This window comes from Chaetodon auriga, chromosome 13, assembly GCF_051107435.1.
Source record: "Chaetodon auriga isolate fChaAug3 chromosome 13, fChaAug3.hap1, whole genome shotgun sequence".
Taxonomy (NCBI): Eukaryota; Metazoa; Chordata; class Actinopteri; order Chaetodontiformes; family Chaetodontidae; genus Chaetodon; species Chaetodon auriga.
In genome coordinates, this window is record NC_135086.1 from 10,108,753 (window position 1) to 10,133,065 (window position 24,313).

At 43.8% G+C, this 24,313-nt stretch overlaps 3 protein-coding genes across 14 annotated transcripts in view; 2 read left to right on the forward strand and 1 right to left on the reverse strand.

The window, feature by feature from the left end:
* The window catches only part of map2 (microtubule-associated protein 2), an 88,526-nt gene extending 79,349 nt beyond the window's left edge, over positions 1-9,177 (forward strand). For 9 of the 12 annotated variants that reach the window (XM_076746455.1, XM_076746463.1, XM_076746462.1 and 6 more), the window contains 4 exons: positions 2,539-2,631; positions 5,435-5,516; positions 6,595-6,707; positions 7,344-9,177. In XM_076746455.1, the coding sequence (XP_076602570.1) occupies positions 2,539-2,631; positions 5,435-5,516; positions 6,595-6,707; positions 7,344-7,565 (510 nt within the window). In that variant the 3' untranslated portion in view covers positions 7,566-9,177. The remainder of the gene's footprint in view (positions 1-2,538; positions 2,632-5,434; positions 5,517-6,594; positions 6,708-7,343) is intronic. The other 3 variants (XM_076746459.1, XM_076746460.1, XM_076746461.1) reach the window with 3 other exon arrangements.
* Positions 7,779-14,797, reverse strand: myl1 (myosin, light chain 1, alkali; skeletal, fast). The gene is made up of 6 exons (XM_076746470.1): positions 14,588-14,797; positions 13,752-13,779; positions 11,665-11,808; positions 10,671-10,844; positions 10,489-10,566; positions 7,779-10,133 (listed from the first exon to the last, which is right to left on the reverse strand). The coding sequence occupies exons 1-6, from the start codon at positions 14,714-14,716 to the stop codon at positions 10,105-10,107; spliced, it is 582 nt and encodes a 193-aa protein (XP_076602585.1). The 5' UTR covers positions 14,717-14,797; the 3' UTR covers positions 7,779-10,104.
* A 9,211-nt stretch (positions 14,798-24,008) lies between these two features.
* The window catches only part of cps1 (carbamoyl-phosphate synthase 1, mitochondrial), a 46,086-nt gene continuing 45,781 nt past the window's right edge, over positions 24,009-24,313 (forward strand). Inside the window, exon 1 of the mRNA XM_076746937.1 lies at positions 24,009-24,135. Within this exon, the coding sequence (XP_076603052.1) occupies positions 24,010-24,135 (126 nt within the window). The 5' untranslated portion in view covers position 24,009. The remainder of the gene's footprint in view (positions 24,136-24,313) is intronic.

Below are 24,313 nucleotides of genomic sequence, written 5' to 3' on the forward strand. Positions count from 1 at the left end.
ACTTCTGTGATAGTTGGAAACATTTATTAATTCATCGTACATCAGTATCCTCTGTAGTCTCTCCTCCCAGTGGTGTTATGACAAGCTTTCATTCTCATACACCATGTAAGAGGCCCATACTATCTCTGCATTTCTCCATAGATTCATATTTTAAACAAGAAGCTGGACTTCAGTCACGTACTGTCAAAGTGCAGCTCCAAGGATAATCTGAAGCCCTCTCCCCCTGGAGGAAATGTATGTACCCCTCTGTCCTGACCGACTGTTCTCCTCCCTGTTGATCCTTCGATGGAGAAAGAACTTTATTGTATTGAATTTAATTTGTTCCTTCTGTATATTTTTTTTTTATTAAAATGGCATTAAGTGACATGCAACAAGTGGCTTTTTGTTGCAAATCTGGATACATGGTTAGCTTTATGGTCTAGTATCATAGTGCTGTAGTTTGTCCCTTGCCTCTGCACCTTATCTGTGATTTATTTTGTCTCTAGCTTTACAGTTGTTCTTTTAAGGATCATATCTTGATCACATACAGCCAATAGAAGCGCAGCAACTGGTCAGACGGCTTCTGATTTTAGCCACCTTCTTGCTGTGCCAGCAGTGCCATAAAACTCAAAATAACCCAAGTGTCTGGCACCAAGGTGGCCTCATGGTTAGAGAGAGCCAGACGACCAAAGGCTGCCATATGCTGGCAAACGTCTGCTGTGCTCAAATATCCTTGAGCAAGTCCCTTTAAGCCCTACCAGCTCCGTCCAGCACCTGTGGTTTCACTTCCCATTGGCAGGGGGGCTACATCAGAAGGAAGTAAGACCTACAGAAATTGCTCTTTGTTTAGTTTCCCATTGAATCCTTTAATACCGCACATGTGAGGTTTTGTCTTGAGTTTGGTGGTCAGTTTTCACTGTCATGTTATAGCTATTGTAGATGTTTCTAGAGGCTATTAGTGGGTCTACAAACACTGAGTTTCTTGCTTTTTCACTCCCTGGTAGTGGCTCTGATTTCCACCAAAATGACAGATGAAATTTACAGAAAAGGTTAAATCTGGTTTGATCTTCCTTGTTTGCTTATATTTCCTCTATGCCAGCGATGGGATAAATGCTTCCAGCTTGCAGCGTGTCCCTCGATTCACAGCAGTGTGAGGTTTTATGGGTCTGATGCTAAAAAACTGACTACTCGAGTCATTTTTGTTAAAATTTTGCAAACTCAAACGTGTGAATCCTCTGCTGTCGTCGTTCATTCACTGTACCGTAAGAAAGAAAGGCCTTAAGCGTTTATGTTATTTTAATTAGGAACAGATGATAAAACATCAGCCCTAATTAATTATCATAAAGAAATGAGGAGCGTTTCTCTGGAAACAGCTCTGTGAATGTGCAGTTCCATTTCTAATTTCCAACATTTTACCAACATCCAGAAGTGTACGCCGTTATCAGCTCAAACTGAGAGCAATTTTTATGGCAGCACTTTGCTTTATTGGTTGTGAGGACTGTTTCATTTCAGCTACAGTTTATTCCCTGCCTTTGCTCTCTCACTTAAGATGAGAAGGACTCACTTATCAGAAGCGTTGTCACTATGTGGCTCACTCAAGGGAAGGCGACGGTAACAAATGTGCTGCTGAACAACCCCCTCGTTCAAAACTGAAGCTTCCTTCTTCTTGTCTGTCATATGTTACAGTCTTTCAAAGCATTCAGAAGTGTTGCTTTGGTCCACTCAAGTTACCTCCTTGTGGTCTTTCCTCTCCTTTAGAGCTCTGTAGTCCTTTCTCCACAGAATGCCTTGAATATGTATGTCTTTTCGCTACCCAGTCTAATTGCCATTGCTTTTATTGTGCCGCTGGAAAAATGTATTTCTTGTTTCTCTGCTGTGTCTGCATCTCACTCCTGCTCTCTCTCCTTTCAGCTACAGAGCGCCATTTACCATCGCAGCACACTCACATGTTATCATCCCCGCACCCTAAACTAATGGTCTCAAGTGTTCATTGCTTTTATTTTGCATCGTCTGAAACAGGAAGTGCAAAACTGCGAAGGAAATTCTGGCAACTTATTTAAGCACATTCTTGTCTCTTCTTGTGTGATGTCTCCTGGAGGTTTTGCAAGCCGATGTTAAAACAGATTAATCGCAGCGATATCTCGAAGCATGACACTCTGCACACAAGCCATCTATTACCTCGAAATCCTCCTACGACTGAAAGGCTCGCTAACGAGTTTTGCCTTCAACTGGAACCATTTGTTGCCTTGTTTTAAAGTTATGTTGATTTCTGGAAGCAGGCGTAGGTTTGGTACATTAGCCAGAAAGCTCATGCTGGGAGACATGTAGTGAGATGAATCTGGCTTGCCTGGAGTCTCTATATCCACTGCATGATGTTTGTCCAGAGCAGCGAGGGAACCACCAGGTCAAATATTACTGTCTACATCACAGTCAAACGTCTAGGACAGAATATTTAAACAGTGGGAGGATACGAGCTGTTGAAGAGACATTTAAAATGAAGTGCCATGCCAGAAAAGCCCAAGCCTTCTCCCACCTCATTCCTCACCTCCGCCCCTGCAGGTTCTCATCCCCAGTGTTAAGCTGGACTATAGCCATGTTCAGTCTAGGTGTGGGTCCTTGGACAGGCGGGGCTACTCGGCAGGAGGTGGAAACGTGAGTCCTGTGCCGCAAGTCCATTGTCTCAGTGTTCATGTCGGTGTGATTCCTCTGTTGTGTTGTGTTTTTCGGTGTCTCCTTCCTTTTTTTTTTTTCCACCTGGCTTTACAGTTTATTGGTTATGAAGTCACTCACTCATTAAGGCAGCAGCGCTCCTTACCTGATCGACAGAAGTGGTTTGTGTCCTGCGAGGACTTTTGATACTAAAGGCTGAATATCTTTTTCTCCAGCACTGACAACATTCAGGACTGTTGCTGTAGTTTTGGCTTTTTTTTCGTTTTGGCTTCAGCTGTGTCTCTTTGGTAATTTGGTGACTCACTGTGCGCCACAGTAGAGGAGAGGCACTTTAGGGAGGTGTCATCTGGTAATCCATCAGTGCACTATAATTTCAGCGTCAGGATTAAATGTACTGCCTACGTCACTTGTCTCATGTTCTGATATTTAATGTTACTATGACTGGTGGAGGCGCGCTCTTAAAGCGCTCTAAAAAGAGCAACACAGACACCTTTTATTCACATTGTGCTCATGTATTTCAGTCAGAGAATAGATCTAAATACATAGAAAAGACTCAACATCTGTCATCCACAACAGGTAGCACGCCTCATAAAGTGCTTCCCTCTTAGTTGATTAAATGCAATTACAGCCATCTGAAGGTAGCAGGTACAGTGTGTGCTCCATCTGCAGTCTCTGATTTGAGTAATGCACATTATCAAAGCACAGTTATGCAAGCTTGATGATTACAATGAGACAATTTTTCTCTTGGTTTTAAATAGCTTCCTTCAGATAGCCTCACTTTATATTAGCATCTGACAGCTCCAGGTTACTGGGGAAATAATTTTTTGGGGTGGAAGATTGTCAGTTTATACAGCCACAGTTCCCAATTTTGCAGTCGTTGCTTTATTTTCTGGTTAAGTGGAGACTGTGCGGATCATCGTAACTCCAAATCATGTATCATTACGCACAGAAAACACGATAATCACTGATGTGGTGCTTGCTCATGGGGGAATTGTTGGGTCTACATAGATTAAAGAGTAATGAATGAATTGGATTGAATCGGCAGGTTTGGGCCAGTGGACGGAGCCAAATTTAGATAATAAAGTTTAAAAAAGATTTTCATTTTAAAGGTTTTTAGCAACTACCGAACTTGCTTACCCAAAAATAAAAGTGCTGCTCAGCTGTCTAATTTCTCCAGTCTTACCTGTCAAAACAAAACGTAAAGGAGGGAATCATCCCTTTTTCTGTTAAACTATACATATATGACATACATACAGTCTGTAGGGGTAATCGCAGAAACTAAAGGTTGCTCAGTGACTGGGAGGTTGCATCGGCTCCTCTCGTGCTTTTTACACCTTTTACACCTGAGTGGACGAGTGAACCTGCAGCCTGACGTTCACCCACGCTGACACAAACCACACCTCATCTCTCTTTACGCTCATGCTGTGTATGTGTGCTAGTGTTGTGCATGTGTGAGGGGCTCCTGGTGGACGAACAGGCTCAGGTGCAGTGGTGGAAGACACATTCAGATCCTGTACTCAAGTAAAAGTACTATGGTACTATTCTATGTGCTTCTATAAGATTATCATATGTTTGTAGCGTCACTGTCCTGTGAGAACCACATATCTCCATAAAGAATTACAACCCTGTTTTCAGCCTTGTGACAATGCGTTTTCCACCTCATCAAAGGGTTTTTAAATAGTTTGTTCAGCTTCTCAACCCATAAAGGAACACTTAATCCTTCAGTTTATCACCAACACTCACCATATTTGGAGATACGTGGTTTTCCCTGGACAGGAAGTATCTGAAGTTGTCAGCCGAATGAAGTGGAGTGAAAAGAAATATAAAGTAGTGCAAAATGGAAATACTCAATGTACAAATACCTCAGAAATGTGTACTTAAGTACAGTACTTGAGTAAATGTACTTTGTTACATTCCACCACTGCGAAGGTGCAGACTGTCCTTTGCTGTCATCGTGTTGTGGTTCGTAATGTGGCTCACGACCTGCGTTGTCCGTCATCGTTTCACTTTTCCTGTCGTCTTTCTTTCTTTCTTTTTTTTTTTTTTCTCAGGCCATGTAAGAAAGCAAAAGGCAAAAACGAAAACCAAATCACCGCTTACAAAAGACATATCAACTAAATCGGTGACTTGGCAAAGTGACTGCTGACCGCAGGCGTGTGCCAGCGATCCATCTCAGGACGTGGCGGCGTATCTCTTCGTGTTCATTGTGCTGCGTCTAAAGCTTTGCAGCTCCGCTCTGTTTGCTGTCTCATCGGTTCGCTCTTTATGTATCCCTCTGTGGTTTTCTGCTCAGATCCCCAGGGTGTGTCACATAACTACATATCCTTATCTCCTCTCGGCCTGTGGCCACTTTCAACTGTGCACCCCCACTTTACTGTCCGAGATCGAATCCTCGCTGTTGTCGTGCGTCTTCGACAGGTTTTCTGACACAGTTACAGCACACAGCTTGTAGTCAGTCTCGGTTTGGTTGCTGGACACCAGCAGCTCCACGCAGCAGAACACAAGGACTGTTATCTAATAGTCACTGGTATCCTGCTCTTGTGCTTTCTTGCTTGTGTTTTCTAATAATTACATGCAATTAGATATCAGTGCGAATGTGGAAAACCGCAGCCTTCGTGTCTCAGTTGGTACCCAATCATTTTCTTCAAACAGCAGCCACAGTCTAGTCCAGATCAGATAGACTGTGTCCTTCTCTATAATTTAGACGATCCTGTTTGGATCCTCTGTGTCTTCTTGGTGAACTGTGAGCTCTGACCTTGCCTCTTCCTGACATTGCTTCTTCCAGGTGCTGATACAGAACAAGAAGATTGACTTGAGCCACGTGACCTCCAAGTGCGGCTCTCTAGACAACATCCATCATCGGCCAGGTAACAGTCAGCCCGGGCTCGCTCAGGGAGAACTGAGGGGGTAGCACTCGGGGTGGCAGCGATGGAGTAAAGTTTAGCGACGCGTGCTTGCGACCAAAAGGTCACTAGTGCAGTCTGTAATATGGAGGATGTCCAGCTCTGCTGAGATGCACTTGATTAGGTGTTCTCAGACTTGTTTACCTGTACACACTGAATGCCACCGAGCGTGAGAGTAAGCCATGAAGTTTAATGCACTGCTGCTGTTTGTCAACCGGCAATAAAGTGCAATCTAATCCAATTTAAATAATGAAAGTAATTTGCGGTTGATATCCAACTCCTGAAATAACACTCCAGTCAGATGAAGCTCCGGAACTGATCCGTGGAAACAAGCAGTAAACTTCATTTGGATTGACAGCTCGATGGATCGGTCCACAGGCGGCCGTATGTGGGAGGTGTTGTGATTCCTGGCGGCCTTGTTGTGTTCTGTGTGTTTCTACCCTGAGTGTGTGAGTGTGGAGCAGGATGTTGATGAATTGTTGATGAACTGTATCAGGTCACACCTGGAGACGGTTATACATCCAATTTTGATTCTCCGTTCAAATCACTGACTGTGAAAGAACCAGAAAGTCTCACTTTCAGTGACTTGTACTCACTTATTTTAGGTGTTCATTGAGTAAGGAAGGACGGTGTGTTCAGGGGCAGAGTTTATGATCTGAAGCGCCTGTCTAAGACTTTCTGAGGTGCAGTTTTTAGCGCAGTCATGTACCAACAGCAGCAGTTCTGTTCTCTGATACTGAGAGAGCACGTTTGCTCTGATGCTGCTGCTGTGGTAGAACAAACGATCCAGTGATACAAGATATAAATATATAGATTTTTAATTGACCTGGCCCTTTAAGTCCTTACTGTTACAATTCTGATTCAAACAAAGTTATATATGTTGTAAAAGTAAGACTGAAGACAGGTTTGAGGCACGTAAGCCCCCTTTCACCTCTCAGATGTTTTTTTGATGACTGATTCAGGTCTTGCAGCACCCTCTGCTGGTTCCTTCCTGTCTGTGTTTTCATTTCGTAACCTTCATCCATTCCTTCCCTTTCCCCAGGGGGCGGTAACGTGCGTATAGAGACTGTGAAGTTGGACTTCAAAGACAAAGCCCAAGCCAAGGTGGGTTCCCTGGATAATGCTCACCACACTCCTGGTGGAGGCCACGTCATGGTGAGTGTCAGCTCCATGCTCCCAATCCATGATTTAAAGGAAAACAAGTTTTTGAGAGATTGTCTTCCCAGTCAACTTAGATATAAACTCTCTGAGTGTAATTTCCTTTATGTCATGGAGCACAGGCTTTTCAGTGTCTCAGTTTATTTGTAAAGTGACGAGAACGTAGACAGAAAAATCATCCATGTGTCCGTGAACGTTACTGTAATCATAGAAGAGTGATGCATAGTCTGATATACAGCTCTGCAGTGTAAAACCAGTAAAGATTTAGTAAAACTGGATTGAGCGCACATGTAATATACGATAAATAGAAATATGTTTAACAAGCCAATCTTCCAAAAACTTGGATTCCTTTATCAGCCTGTGAGAGAAAGGTACAGTATACACCGCTATGAGTGACTCATTAGAGCTTAATCCAAACACCTGAAATTGTGTTCATCATCAAGCACACAGGACCGAGAGCAGCGGCCTCTGAGTACAGCTCTCTGAAGTTCACCTTTGCTGTCCTTCTGTTTGCAGTTGTTCTAAAGCTCACTCACAAACATACATAGAAATGTTTTAATTGGCCATGACGTGAAAATGACCTGTTTCTTCTTCCTCATCCACGTCTCACGTCACACCGCCCGCCTCTGTTAGATCGAGAGCCACAGGCTGTTGTTTCGCGACCACGCCAAGGCGCGAGTGGACCACGGGGCCGAGATCATCGTCCAGTCCCCGGGCCTGTCCGGCTCGTTGTCCCCCCAGCGCCACCGGGACAGCCACCTGTCGTCCTCCGGCAGTCTCAACATGATGGATTCGCCGCAGCTAGCGACCCTGGCTGAGGATGTCACTGCAGCGCTGGCCAAGCAGGGTTTGTGAACACTGGATCCTTGCACCGTGGATATCCTCACTCTGATCCTCTCAAACTTTTCTGCCCACTTCTGCCACCCCGAGGCCAAACTCAGCCAAACCACAGCCTCCAAACATCACTTCAACATCCATCACTCAACTCTTAAGTAGAGACTCGAATTAGGAGCTACTGTACTGTCCTCTTTCTTTCCTATTTTAAATCCAAATATGTGCTATTACGGATTCATTTTGTTGGCCTCTCTCTTTTTGAATGATGTTGCATAGAATAGTTCCGCGCACTGGTCCTAGATTAAGTGGAAATACAAAGTGGGGACCAGGTATTGGCTTGACTGGTCCTGGATCAGTGTTTTGAAGAAGCTACAGCCTTTTTTCTACATTAAATAAGAAGTGGCCAGCGCACCACGCAGCACGTGTTGTTCTTGCTCAGTAAGCGTGCATGGACGCCAAACCCCCTAACAAACCAAGCATCCTTACTGCAAATCACTCTCGTCATCCAATATATAATATATTTAACAAATATATATAGAAACATGTATAAAATTACAAGCTACAAGTTCTTCTTTTTGCCATCTACATGTCCTAAAAACATTTTAAAAGGAAGTGACAATATGGCTATAAAATATACCTGTAAAATTACATTACTGCAAGAACTAGGTCATGTTATGACAAGCATGTATTGATTCCAATATTAAAAGAGGCTATTTTGTAATCTGAAAAAAAGGATTTTAGTAAGTTATTTCCTCAATTATTGGATAAAGATAAAACAAGTTCATGTTTTGTAGTTATTAGTTGTTTACAGTGTAATGCTTGGTGACAATGTCAGACAGCTGAATTGGTGTTGCTAAGGAATGCATCTCCTGTTGAAGAGCATCATACACTTGTACCTGCTCAGTAGTTCAATATAGACGCCTGTTTATACATCAGAGCAATATTAAACACCGGAGCTCATTCCACACACCTCCATCCAAAAAGGAAACAGCTAAAAGTATCTTGTCTCTGCAGCTGCAGATTTTCAGCTCACGTGAACGAACAGCACAGACATTCCTCCGCTAACGCGGGCCGATGTGGCGCTCGTCAGGACTGTCCGAGCCGCAGAGGAAGACGAGGATGCGAAGGCGAGCTGAGGTTGAGCAGAAGTTGCAGCTGAAACCTGTCTGTGCGTGTGCGTTTGGTGCAGATCCCATGCCGTTTTACGACGTATGCTACCGTATCTGGATGTTTTGTTGCAATATGTGGGAGAAGAAAGTGGAAAAAAAAAAATCTTTTGAAAACAAAAAAAACCTTAAAAAGACAATTACTGAAGAAAAATAAAATGACCGAGGGCGCTCGGATCCTGTTACATCTGTTAGGAAAAAAGTGTTTGGGTGATCTAGTTTCTTTTTCAGACACCATTTGTGGTATATCCTGCCTCCTGCCTAATTACTGCCCCCACCTGCGACTGTTTGTTTGCTTCTGTGTTTTTTCTGCATACCCCATCTCCGTGTGCCCCCTTCCCACCTCCTGCTCCACCCTACAGCAACTGTAAATGTATTTAAAAGGTCAAGTAGATGTACGCAGTTTTTCTCTTGTTGATATGACACCAATTACAATAATTAATGACAATAAAAAGGACAAAAAGTGAGACTGCAGTACTGTCTTCTGTTCGGATTAAGACACACAGCTGATAGTCGGATGGCATTTTTGGGAATGTGCTTCCTTGTTTTGAGTTAGATGAGAGGATCGGTGCCACGCTCATGTCTGTGCAGTAAACATGAAGCTACAGCCAGCAGATGATTAGCTTTGTCCGAAGTTAACAAAATGTACCTACCAGCATTTAAATCTCTCTGATTAGCAGCCGTTGAAACTGGTGTGCTAAGCTAATCAGCTGTTAGCTTCATATTTGAAGGACAGACGTGTATCAACCTTTTAATCTCAAGCAGGAAAGAGTATTTCCTGAAACATCAAACTGTTCCTTTTATCATGCGTCGGGCTGATTTTTGTATGAAAATGATCTGCATCAAATAAATAGAGTCAAAAATCTGGAAATAAAATGGGAGTTTGTGAAAAGTTTATTGTGAAATGGCAGAGGATACAATAAGTTAAGACCTAGGGGTGGGATGGGCGAGGAGTGGATTCATTTTGATGGTCAGTCCAGGTCAAAACCAGTCACTTCACTGGCAGATAGAGAGCTAGCCAGACATTAAGTGACAGGAGGGGATGGTCATCGTTATCCCATGTTCCCCTCCATCACTGTTCCACTGTGATGTGATGGTTAAAAAAAAAAAACCCCAATGAGACTTGGATGGCAGGAAAGAAACATCTTGTGGGAAATCAGGACGGCTTCCGGAAGAGCAGGAGGAGGAGGAGGAGGGACAAATAAAGCACCAGTTGGACAAAGAAAAAAAAAAAAAAAAGAAAGTGTAGAACAAAACAAAAGGGTTCAGGAAATGACATCTCATAGTCCTTTGTTCCCCCTGCTTCCTCAGGTGGTACAGGAAACAGCGAGTGGATGTCTCGACACCATGGGGTCTGCACATACACGATGCTCACCACCGCAGTGGCAGGGTCCTTACACAGACATGATGTGCTTGACAAAGGCTGCAGATGAAGACCGGGGGCAGCACACAGAGAGGACAGAGGAGAGGGGAAGTGAGTGAGTGAGGAGATGAATGTGTGAGAGCTTTCAAGTTCAAGTGCACAGCTGAGATGTTGACTATAAAATGTGAACCATATGAAATACAGTATATTCACTTTATGGAATATGGAAACTGACACATCACTTCCTGGGTTAAGTTTGCATTTAAATATACTGGGTCCTACATTTCCCATAATACAACACAGCATTCATTCAAATTTTGTTCTAAATATATATATAAAATAACAATAATGATACTATAAAATATTGTGATACTAGTATATACACTAAGTCATCATGTCATCATTTGTGGCTCACCCTCGTAGTTGACACATCCGTTCTCGTCCTCCTGTCCTGCCATGAGGGAATCAATCTCAGCCTCAGTCATCTTCTCTCCTGTAGGGGGAGGCAGAGGACAACCAGTGTTAATAAAATACACACACGTAGTAAAACACACACACACAGACAGACAGACACACCGGCGGCCCGGCCTCACTCACCCAGTGTTGACAGGACGATACGCAGCTCAGCGCCCATCACTGTGCCGTTGCCCTCCTTGTCGAAGACGCGCAGACCCTCAACGTAGTCCTCGAATCCCGCCTTGTTGGGGCTGTTGATGATGGTCTGGAGCATGGGCAGGAAACCCTCGAACTCTACTCTCTTGTTGGCCATATCTGCGCGAGATGAGACAGAAGTGAGTCAGTTCCATCCAGAGGTGAATAAGCCAGGCAGGTTTGAGAAGACTGACACCACATGGACGAGATCCCTCAACACATTTTCGGCATCAATAATACATCTCCACCTTAGTTCTGCACATTTACACGCACCTCATCTCCTGTCTGCACACAGCGAGCCAGAGGCACTGTTTTTTTATGATTTTACCGAGCAAAACTTCATAAAATATACAGTATAGACGAGCACTTCTTAGCTGGAGGAAAAGCGCTGTTGCGCTGACCTCTAAGGGTTGAAAGAGTCGAATTTGCTCCATGTCTGACCTCACTAACCATCGTGCACAAAGCCTGGTGCTGTAGGCAGGATTTACAGCAACCTGATTATTTACTCAGAATATATAATGGCTTTTTTGTCTAGAACACATTTTTGTTGAGGAGACTGATTTCGAAGGAAAAAACAACTGATTCAATTGAGCGTGACTGAAGGCAGCCAGAAAAGCAGCTACTGCTAATTTTACTTGAAACTTCAAACTGTGGGGCTCTTTCATAGATTGTACCACAACACCATGGATGAAACCAGAGCCAAGCATCACTGGTTACCACGTACGCTCTAAACATCACCTCATTCAAACCTGACCGAGGAACTACTGATCAATACAACAATGCAGATCACGCTGATATCCATATCCATCATTAACAGGAGGTGCTGTCTTCTATGTCCAGGAATCTGTGGTGGCCTTTCAGTCCCAAGAATAATTTAAATATTGAATCTTATCAAATGTAAATATAACAAATAGTGACGGGACAAACGTGTATGTCTCACCATCAGCGGTGGGGTTTCCCAGCAGTTTGGTCACCTCCTTGTTGGTGGGGTTCTGTCCCAGAGCGCGCATGATGTCAGCGATCTGGTTGAAAGCCACCTTGTTGTCGCCCACCCTGTCGAACAGACCGAAGGCCTCCCTGTAGTCTGCAGAGTGGAGGGAGAAGAGGGCGTCACCGTGTTAAGGAATCCAGTGTGAGTACTCATATTCATTCACCTCTGTTTGTAACCTGGTCAGCAGTGAGCGCAGAGTGATGAAGAGCTAGTCTGCAATGTCTGTTTTGTAAAATATAATAATTTTATAATATTGCCAGAGGGACTTTGAACTATTTGAATATTATATCCACTATGGTAATTCCTTTAGAAAATGAAAATGTCGGAGATTAACTTCTTCAGTGTGTAGTTTTTATTAGAGCGCTGAATTAAAACAATAATTGTAATCCTTTTGTAAGGATTTTTTTTCTCTTTTTCTTTATTAATTTTTATCATATTAATGTAGAGTACCTGAGTTAGCTTATACCCGAGGCTCACATTTAGTACCAAACATAACACTGGAACCCACAGTGGATCTATCTCGCAGTGAATGGCTTTTGTTATTTCTGTGATATGTTTTATGCTGCTGCAAAGTCGTATCATATCGCGCTTAGATGATTAACATCTTCTAAGGTATGATAATCGATGCAATCCAAGCTCCTGCTTCAGAATGTATTTTTAATTCCTGTCTGCACTTGCTATAGATGGCGTAAATGCATTTTCCCTGCAACTCGAGACAGCGGATTGCACTTCAGCAGGTGGAGCTGAGGCTGCTTCACGCCTGCCAGCAGGTGGAGGCAGCTCCTCTGCAAAATGACAAGGCAATCATATAACAAGGACAAGACGTCTCTATAGGTTGTGGTATTTTGGGCTGAATGGACAGACTCCTGTCGAGCTCCGTCACCTCTTGTTCTATTTCTATCTCAGCTGTCTCCCTCTCTCTCTCTCCCTCTCTCTCTCTCTCTCCCTCCCTCTCTCTCTCTCTCTCACTCAGCAGGGCTATGGGCTCTTTTAAAAGACCACCTTGGAATTGATAAACATAGCTGAGAATATGAGCCCCCTCCTTTTAAAGGCAAGGCCCTCTGTGGGCGAGCGGAGTAAAAGTAGGGAATGCTGACTGCAGTGTAACAAGCAGCCGGACCAGACGACAGGTCTGGTCCGGCGTTGTCCAGTTCAGGATTAGAAGAGACCAACAGCACGCACGATTTTCCTCCTATCAAACTTTTATCCACTCTAAATGATCCTCCTTTAATCCCTGAAATGAGCTGCTGAAAATTACGACTGCTACGAAAAACCAACTGGCGAATGGTTAGATATCACTAACTATCACTCAGTCCCATGTCACCAACAAGCAGCCAATGAAGAACGTGCAGTTCATATCAGGACACAGTGATTGGCTGAATTAATTTGTGACTCTCTGCCCACCTGTCATTCAGTAAGGCCCTCTACGTCTGAGTGCTTTTTAACCTGAAACCAGCTGATTTCCTGCATTAGTTTTACCTGCTCTGGTTGAAGGTGATAATTAGTTAAATCAGCTTGTGTTTGTTTGGAGTCAAAGCCTCAGATGTTTAGCACATTTGCACAACACGCTTCTTTATTTTACTAGCAAAATATTCATTTTTGTCTGCATTTTTCAAGTTTTATAAGTATAGCAAGCAACACATTTAGCCAAGAAACTATTTTTTTAAGCTTTCTTTAGCTTCAGCTTCACACTTGTTCTTTTGTTTCGTGACGCTTTAAGGTTTACTTAAAATTTACGGGACGCTTGAACGGTCTCTGAGCTTCATATCCACTCTCAGATTTCACAAGACATCTGCTACTCTCATTGAATGTCAAAACACAAAAATGACAGAGGTGACCATCTGTCATCAACACCATATGATAAAGAACAAGGCTGGCGTTGAGCCAGTGTTCATCTTAAAGACAAGGCCAAAGGGCTCTACGGTGCTCTCTGCATAGTGATTGATCACACTGATGGCTTTGCTGAGATATGTAAGAGAAGATGAGTTTTACGGACTGTGCGGAGTGCAAAGATGGTTAAAATGACATGTACTTACCTTCAATCTGGTCTGGGCTGAACTCGATCTGGAAGCCAATACAAAGCAGCCATATTAGTATAAAACATACAAATGCCAGACTTGTCACATGCCGTTTTATCAACAACACCACCGCTTTTATCGGAGAGGCCAGAATAAGCAGGCATTTACACTTAATCTAGACTAATTAATCAGGTCTCTGCAGGGATTAAACTTGTCTCTTTGCCAAAATTAGCTGGTGGCACTTGATCTGTGGAGGTCCATCTTTAGCTACATTAACATGTCCACATTTGGAGTCACCCTGCAGTGCCATCACACATTAGTCACCACTCTGTTAGTCCAATCCAGGGAGCTGGGGGGCGTGGCCTTAACCCCTGTGAGCTATCCATGGTTCTAGTCATCCTCCTCAGCCCTCTCTGAACGCGGTCCTTCGAACCTGCGGCTGCTCCCACCACCCCATTATGAACTGTGCATCCACTCATAGATGTTTAGTACGCGGCCAGTTAAGTTGAAAATATTTGCGCATTAAACCAAAGACCCCAATTTAATATAAATCTTTTTTTCTGGATGTGCAGTTAGGCTGCGCTTGCACTGTAAATACACTGGCACCTGTGATCAAATTATTCCTGTTACTCTCATTTTGTTCCTCCTTCAAGTGTGTGCCATAAAAATGACAAAAGCATTGCTTGTTTTCTCTGGGGCTCATTCAGGGACCCCTCTGAGAACCGCTACAGTCGGTCTAGCTCTGTCATGCAACTCTGAGTATGAATGGAAAAAATTAAATCCCAGCTCTTCCTGAGCAGCCATCATCCTTATCTCCATCCCTCCCCACAGCAGAACTTTCACGCTCATTGTACCTTGACAGCGGACAGGTCGACAGCGGGAGCTGCAGGAGCAGGGGCCGGCTCGGGTGCTGGTGCAGGTGCAGGTGCTGGTGCAGGTTCGGCCTTCTTGGCGGGAGCCTTAGGGTCCTTCTTGGGTGCCATTTCAGCTGATAGTAGTACTGCTTTGTCCTTGAAGCACAAACAAATCCCGGTTCGCTTGACAACACAAGGAGTGTAGCTCAGAGTGGAGGGGACTCGGAGCAAGAAATCACCGCCTGGGCGTATATATATGAGGCTATTTTGTCTCTTGACCCCCGTCAACGCTGGCCCCGTGTGAGGATTGGATAGCGGATGGGAGGGGTGTGTATGTGTGTTGAGGGGTCCTCTCTAAACATGGAATATAGAGCCGGGGGCCACAGAGTGTTTATTTATGCCATATATCTATAACAAAAAATGAAAACATTGGAAAGCCTGTGCGTGTCACCTGGGGACGCGATTTCCTCATCACAGGCGAGCTGTTCCAGCTTTACGCACAGCGTTGCGCACGATACGCACAATCCGGACGAACGTAGGGAACGTTCTAGGTTATTTGAGGATGGTTTACAGCTTTGAGATTTGAATATGTTAGAAGACAAGCAATGTTTTGCCCTTTATTTAATCTGATGTGATGTGGAAATCAACACTCTGATCGGCAACTAGCCTCTGAAGGGAAACTGCTCATTAAGGAATAACAAGAGCGCTGAGCAAATCCAGTGCGGAATTACATAACATCTTACTCTGGTAAACACCAGCCTCTGTCAGGTAGAAATTTATGTTTCAATGAATGGCCAGAGTTAAGGCGAGGAGAGTTTCCTAGAAACGTAAAAGGCGTTATGCCCTGAGCGTCGGTGTGAATCTGATATGAGCTTTAGGTGAGGGTAATTTAACTAAGACTGTCTCATTTGATGGCTTTATCTACATTTATTCTTTAAGCAAGATCATCGGGAGCCACAGCAAACATCATTATCAGCTTTAGAAGGGTGGTTGTTAAGTCAAAATGTCAATATATGATTTTAGTGTTTTTACCTTGTCATGATTTAACACTTTTTATTCAATTCAGCGTAATATTACTGATGTGAGAGTAACTCAGCTCTGACTGCAACTCTGCTGGACTCATAAATGGCTCCATCTTTACCAACTGCTGTGTATCCAAGCATTGCACTGAACCTTATTTGAAATAAAGCATAGATCCCAGAGTTTCAAAAATATAAATGTGTTTACATCAGGGTGAATTTGGGCTAAATGTGTATAAAATGATGCACAGCATATGTGAGATATCTGCATTTGATGCAATGGTGCAGCTATAAGAGTGCGACATGTTTGGATGAATATTTTAACACATTTAGAATATATATGTTTAAGTGCCAAACAGCGTGGAAACGTTTGTGGAAAGAAAAAGAAATGTGAAGAATCCACTGACCGGAGTAGTTCAAAGTTGTATTGGGGGAACTGTCAGAGGATCAGGCTTTAGGGGGACAGGTGGTGGAAGTGGTGTCTTTCAGATCTAATAATGAGCCGTTGTTTATTTCTAGTCTCTGACAATGTGTGTGTTGGGTAGAGCAGCACCTGTGTTCAATTTAGGGCTCTGCGCTGGTGGGGCGAGCAGTCACCAGCGCTCCGGGGGAGGATGTGACGTAAAGGCACAAGGAGATGGAGGTCTAGTGGAGCTTTCAGCTGCTGATGCCAGTAACCCAGACAAGGCTAAGAGTGCAAATTCTGTCTCCTTAATTCTTGTCTATATCTGTCTCTCAGTGCCAGCGGCGCAGCCCTGCCCCCACCACCGTGACCGGGGCTGGTGACGAAGGAACTGCATAAATTCCTCCACCCTACGGCCCCCCCACCCTGCCCCCGACTTGCTTTCACTGACCCCATCTCCACTAGGGCAAGCCAGAGAAATCCTCAGTCCCTCAGCTGTCATCTGGGCTCACCCCCGGCACCCCGCTGCACCTTCTCCGAGTCTGACTTCCCTTCACTCCCTCAGCCCTATAGAATATCTGCCCCAGTCCCTGCACCTGTGCTGGAGTCCAGTCTGAGGTCCACTATAGAATCTTAATGGATTCAGCAGCACAGTAGAGCTGGGCTTTATTAAGACGTGATAGCAGGGCATCTTGTGAAGTTCATTTGGCATTTAATGTGTGAATTATCTATTATTGATGCCACACATTTACAGTCATTTTAGGCATCTAAATAGTGTTTCTTTTTTTAATCCAAAGAGTTAGTATGCAGTGTGTGAGCAGTGTTAACACACAGTCTGCAATATTTCTGCTATTGTCGCTGTTACTCCAGTTTGCCAGTTCCCATGACAAACAACAAAAATAACTTTTCAAAGAGTAAATAAGTCTGTGTGGTTAACGTTTGCTCCAACAGCCTGAACAAACAGGGATCTAAATACATTTCAGTATACTGTTACTGAGTCATTCTAAGAATCACATTAGTGAAGATAACGATCCCCTTCTGACTAAACATGCAGCACTTTACTTATTCATGTGTGGCTCCTTTGGGATGTGAGGTCTGGGGGTTTCAGCTGTACAGTAAAGGCCACTGCAGTGACACATGCCAGGTGAGGATGATTTTCAACAACCGCTCTTCGTGAACACCTGTGCCCTCCATGATGGTGGAGTGAAGAAAGAGGAAATCCCAATCAAAGGTCCCTGAGCCACGACAGGCGGTGTTTTCTACCTTTTGCTTTAATTTAGCAAAGTGTTTTATTGAGGAGAACATCAGAGTTATTATTATGGAAGACAGAGCTTTTTGAGTTGTTTACATCGCTTTGCACAGACCAGTGTGCAGCCACTTCAATACAGTTGGTGGCATTATATTAAATCCTGCTTTACTGGCTTTACTGACTAAGCAAATACATCCAAGACAGAGGCACGAATCATTACTACCACCACCATTTTACGGGAATACTGGGAAGGCGAAGATTTTACTGCACTCAGTGCCTGTGCAATTAAAGTCCAGTGCATGGCACTGATCTGTAACACAATCACCTGTAAAGGAAACAAGACTAAAAGTACACTACACTTATGCTAACCGCTCTGTTTGGCTACACTTCTGTAGGCGAAGCAGTGTTTTGAGCCAAATACGTACAACAGCATGCTAACATAATATGTTAGCATGCTGTTGTAGCATCGGACAAATGTTTTACCAGAGACTTGATGCAAGTCAAAAAGTCAGAGGATCACCAGAGTCAATGGGATACATCATCTGGGAACCATGAATGTACCAATCCATCCAGTACATACTGACATATTGGACAAGATAAATGATACTCTGTCTTGCTGTGGCGTGTGTGTGCGTTGGCACTCGAGAAAATGTCAGGGGACTTCTCAACTCTCCAGGATTCATCCTCTGGGGAACATGACCGTGTGTGCAAAATGCCAGGTCGATCCACAGAAGAGCTGTTGAGATATTTCAGTCTGGACCAAAGTGGTGGACCAACTGACTGGTGGAAAGAAAGGCTTGGCTTTTAGCCATGCTAGCAATGTGGCTCTGGGGATGACAAGTTGTATATTGCCCCTCCAGTGTAAGCACCACATCACCTTCAGGTAGTTCCTCCAGTGTCATTGCACAATGCACGTGCATAGTAACATCTAGCATATCTAATAAAACAGCTTGGCTAAGATGACCATTTTTTAATGGATGAGCTCAGTGGAAAAAGTATTAGAGAGAGGCTGAAGCTTGTGTTATTATGAAAGCTTAGAGTACAGTGCGTAAATGATGCAAGCAGCTAGTTAGCCTGTGTTCCTCCAAGCCCAAACAATTCTGATCTATAAATATCCTGATTAGGGTCAAGACCATAATGACAGCTGTCAGAGCTACTGACATTTCTGTCTTGACCTGTGCTCCCTCTTTGGCTGTCTGGTCTTCAGGAGGCCAACACTAGAAGTGCTCTCAAAGTGCTCTCAGCCTGTACTTCAAGCAGTCATATATTTTCTTTCCTTTAGGGCAACTGAGCTAACAAAAATGTGTGCAAAAAGTCCTAATAAAATACTGTTATGGTAGAAATGAATTTGTTCAGCAAATGTTAATTGCTCTGTATTGACACGTATATTTCCCTCCACACACGAAGGTTTTGAAGTTAGTCAGCTTCTGTGTCTCAACCATCAAAAATATTATGTTGAGCTAATGGGATAATTGGGATGTTTAAGCATCAGTAAATGGGACGTAACAATCAAAGTGGAGTACAAAACTGAACAAAAAAATGGGATGTATTTAAACAAAATACTATTAGCCACCTGCTTGGCTTTATTTAAACCATCTTGCCTAATTTGCATGAGTATTCTGGAGAGATATTACAGCCAAGAGAGGGATGCTGCGGGATACAAGATCTCACACGCAGGGATGAAAAATATGTTAATCGAATGAAGCGCAGACTACTAAACAAGCTTGATTTTCATCAGCTGAGACGAAGGAGCTTTCCTGGATTGTGTTTGTTTAGACTGAAGGATAGATAGATGAGAGAGGAAGGGATTTGGGGGGGGGGTATTCTTTTGCAAGCGCGTCTGCTTGGATCTGTTTCCTCTGTGTCGCCTCCTCACCCTCTGGCTTTGTCCTTGGGTGGGACGAGCAGAGCATTTCATGATATCACCTCCAGGTTTGCTTCAGGACAGACGCTATAACCGTCTCCTCCGAGGAACGACGGTGTGATCTGAAGCGCTTGTGCTTAACTTGCTGCTAAGCATTCGTAGTAATCTCTCAAACTCCCCCTCAGTTCTCAGCGTTTCTGATTTGGATCATGAACTCTTACTGGCGAGAAAAAAAAAGGTCTGAATTAGGATCCTGTGAGGGGGAAATGACGAGCAGCCTGTCCTAACCCCGGAGCCCTCCCGCGCTGAGCATGATTAATGAAATGTGAAGAACCTGAGCTCGAGAAAAAAAAAATCTTGCGACACTGTGCGCTGTGTGGTGTAAGATTCCAAAGATGGCGGATGGTCCCAGGTCACTGGCATTATGCCTCTGCGGGGAGATGGAGCGTTGAGAGGGTAGCTGCTGGGAAGGAAATGACAGAGAGCGCCGATGGACTTCCTTTGCCACAAAACATGCGGCAGAGGTCACCCAGTCAGCTATGACTAGAGAGTAGATTTTGGATTTAGGATCCCCTCCCCACCCCCTCCTTTTCAAGCCCTGAGTGCTTCCTTCCCTGCCCTCCAACCATGCCAAAAGGAATGAGGCTGTAACTGAGCCCGGGGGCACAGATGGAGCCTATTTATAGCCCCTACAGAGAGGTGTGAAGTTTCTTGGGATTTCTAAGAGCGGGGGCCATGGCTCCTTAAGGGGGCTGATGCAGCCTCTGTGGCCTGCACGCTCTCTTTCTCTCTCTCGCTCTCTCTCGAAAGCCCTCCACTGGCCACAGAGGAATTAGATGGGGGCAGGCTAAACAAAGCCACTCGCTGCCCTTTTCGCGGGGGAGACTACATCACTATAGAGGCAGGGAATCCGATAGCGGCCCAAAGGGACGGTCTCCTCCTTCTTTTCTCCAGCAGCTGGCTCGGTCTTCCTTTTACGCTCTGGAGGCTGAAGTTGCAGGACAGTCATAGTGTCTTAATGTCATGACGCCATCACCCTAAACAAGATCGCGGCATGCGGGTCTTCTTCTTACTTGACAGCACATACTGTAACACTGAATCAGGATGGGAGCAAAGTGCAGTTCAAAAGATGGAGGTAACAGTAAACATGTGAACCCCGTTAAAGCAGCATTTATTTACATAATCTATTCAAAATATTAAATTGTTCATTGTGTGGATTATTTCTGGTCGTGGACACTGACCAATGATCAACTCAGTACTGCCGATACATGTATAAAACCCAGCTGAAGTGTGCTATCGCAGAACTAAATCAGGCTCAAACAGCGATAAAGGAGTTTTCATTCTCCTACGCTGGCTTCCTGTGTGCTAAACAACTGATTTTTAAATCACTGCTTTATTTTATATCAAGCACTGAAAGTTTAACGGCAAAAAATACATTTTTATCTGCAGCTAAGTTATGAACCATCCAGACATCTGAAGCGATACGTCCCCAGAGTCAAAACTAAAGCACAGACAAGCCTGTGCTAGAAGTCTGCTCTCAGTTCTTTTAAATGGAGGCTGTTTACCATCCCCTCATACTGAATTAAACGCGATACTATCCATTTATATGCTGTACTGCACTGTGACTCTTGCACGCCTGTTTAATCTGTTTATGATGTTGAAAGATGCTGTACAAATAAACCTGTCTTGCCTTAGAATAATACGCCAGTGCAGTATCTTCCAACTGGTATATCAGTCTAATCCTGCACTGAACAAACATCCTCGTGGACCCTTGAAACAGTCATCTATTCTTTCTGTCATCTCAAGGCCAAGACAGTGCTTGGAAACCTGGCAAAGAGAAAAGCGAGGGAGCCTGTCTGTCTATTCACGGCCTCTCTTAAGCTTGGCCGCCATCTGAAACTCACACTTGAAACCGCAGACAATGTGGGGTCCCTCTGCCGAGGACAGACACTGGAGCTCATTAGGCTGCACCCCGGCCAATCAGTGGAGGAATTTAGAAGGCGGCTAATCACAGCCCTCCCCTGTAATAAAGCTCCATACAGTACATTGCACAGGCTTCTCGGGTTCTCCCAATCATCACCTAGCAATTTTCCATTGTGTGCGATTCTGTCATTATTGAGAGCGAGTAGCTTTGAGAGCGCGACTGTTTGAAAATAGAAATGAAATGAGGATAATAATTAAAAATCTCATTTGATTGATGCTAAAATAAGCTCGTGTGTAGAGTTTATTATAGTGGAAGTAAGGAAGCCCGGGAGGATAGTGGGACAGCATTGTGTGAAATAGTGCGTAAACATCCCTTAAACTTCTTATGAAAGCTTCATTTGTTAAACGTTCAGTACTAATCATCATATTTTAAAGGTTTAAAATGTGTGGAGATAAACTCTAATTTACAGATGTGAGAGAGGGAGAGGAGTGCCAGATATTTGATGTTTGCATTTGAAATGTGTACTGGGACTGTGAGAGACCATTAGCAAGGAAAATTGTTTCATCTATACTTTATTTTACTCCAGGCAATAACCCTTTATGTTTGATAGTGACAAAGCACCAGAGTTATTGCCTTGTTCAGTGATGGGTGGCTTCATGTTCTCGCTGTCTAAAGACATTTACACAGTTAATATGAAGCCTGTGAAATTCTGATGTTTATTACAGATCTGCCGTATGATGTGTGTCATTAAAAACAACTTTAAACGGGCTCATGATTGATTAAATGGAGGCGAGGAATCAGGAAGAAATACTAGCTTAGTGTGTTTTAAATAAATAGTTTTGCCCCTTCACTCATCACTTATGGCTCTCTGAAAAAACACTCATTTTTTATGAATGGACCATGTTCTTATCCTCCCATTGATGGATTCTGCTCAGGTGCAAACTCCCACCGACCACTGGATTTGTATTTCTTTTGTCCATGTGTTCTCCTTTAAGTGGCATCAGAAATTCATTTTTGTCTAGCGTCACGGGCAGCACAAGAAATCCAATAAAAACAAATGCTGCTGTCTTGGAGTCATAATCATCGGGTCATTTGAAAGTCCAGGAGCCCCGACTGAACCGAAAGCGTCTCTCACCTTCGTGTATTAATCTGGAGTTTTGAACAACCAGGACCGACCTATCTGAGGAGCTCAGGGAGTGGGAGGGGATGCAAGGAAATAAAAAAACCTGCTGAATATCTTGGAGCCTCTCAGGCTTTTGTAAGTAATAGGCAAGAGCTTGTAATCAACTCTGAAGACAGCAGGTAGCCAGTGGGAGGAAGCCATCATCCTCATCATCCTTAATAGTACTTTGTGGAGAGTAAATATCTCGTAGTGCAAAAAGAGACATATTGTGTACTTTAATGCATCACTTCCTACATAAGCTAAAATATATCTGTGGAGGATATAAAGACTTAAATGTAGGTGTTGTGTCAACTGTAAAGCTGTTACAGCCTTGACACGCTGGCAGCTAAGTGATACTAGAGGCCTCTCACTCGTTGCTATAACTCATATATATATATAGAGCTGCAGTGTCACCTACGCATCAAGCCACCACAGCTCTGTTTACTGACTCTGAATCCCTTTAACAAACATAACCACTGGATGTCACCAGTGCTCCACAGATGTACCGTCCAGGAGGAGCACGGGCTAAATTTGGACTGAAGGGGGAACATGATCTGGAGTTAACAAGGAGGACGTTTTGTTTTGAGGAATGTGGAGGACCTACACAAACCTGAAGTCAGGAATTAGAGTGTGTAGGCGTCATCATGAGCAGGTAAATGTAAGGGGATTCAGCGACATACTGTACCTCCAGTTTTTAGTGCTGACGATTTGCAAAAGGCATCCCAGCTTTCACAAAGTTACACAGAGCGCACGGCCCATTGTTCCGAGTCCAGTTTCTGGAGTGCGGAGGTATTTCCTGATCTACACAGGTCCCATTACTCACACCCACTTTGTTCAGACTGCTGAACCCAGCAGAGTGGCAGTCAGGCAGCCTTCTCCACAGAGGACCAGTCTTGCAGTGATCAGCAAATACACACAGACCACTCTAATCCCACCACCGTGCAGCCTGTCCACAGGCAGTTTGCCTTTTTTTTTTTTTTTTGCAGGCAACTGGCCTCAAAGAAAAGGCTGCAAAGAGTTTGTTGCACTGAAAGCACTATACACAAGTTTGCTGTGAGCAGGTGGATTCATTCTCTGTCAGCTTTCTTTCAGTTCCTTTTCAGTGTGCTAAAATGTAGGCTCTTTATGTAATCAATATTTCCTCACGAGTCCACATTTTTAAAAGTCGCCATTGTGGCACTTTTTCTTTTACAGCATCAATACAGGAGCAGGTTGAAAAACAGCTGTTTAAAAAGCAGAGAATGTGAACATTTTGCTCAGAAAGCCTATTTGAAGTTTGAAGTTATCCAACATTAATGTGCTCAAACTCAACACACATAAAACTAAAAAAAAAAAAAGAAGTTATAAACTAGCACTCTGACTTCAGATATATATACCTGCTCTATTTGACAGGTTAACAGGTTGATACAGCAGAAAGAATTAAATTTCACTGTCTGCAGAACCACTTCATTGTTCACACCGACAGCTATGGGTGTTTGGTGAATTTAAACAGCTGTAAATCCCACGTTTATTCCTCTTTATTAGACAAAAACGAGGCGTTTTCCTGAGGACCAATGTAAACGCTGTGCGCCCACCGCGGTGAGGAAAACAACGCGCCGGCGGCCAATCCCGATCAACTTTTCAAGCGCACAGTTGACTTGTGTGTGTGGACACGAGGGCGGACCAAAAGTCACGAATTCATGTGTCTTCAGAAGAAATATACGGAGTTGTAAAGTTGGCAGTCTGTTTCTTTTTTTATATATATCGGGCAACTTCTCATTCGCGTCTGTACAACTTTACGAAAAGAGTAACTCAAGCTAACATGACAAAAATCCTGTTAGCTTACAGCGTGGTTAAATCTCTGAGACATGGATTTGTGGTTGGCAGAGGGGTGGCGAACACGTCGGCCTGGCTGAGGCTTCAAACTACCAAACATTTTAGCGTGAAGGTAAGAAAACAGTGTAAATGAGTGAAAACGGTTTTTGCTGACAGTCTTACATTCAAGAATTATCCATAAGTGCTGCTAATTGAGTGCTACCGCCGCAGTGTGCCTCTTGGCTTCAGGCCAAATTCCGCTGAAAAAACTTTGAAGTCTGTGATATCTTGCCTATACACAAATGTACAAA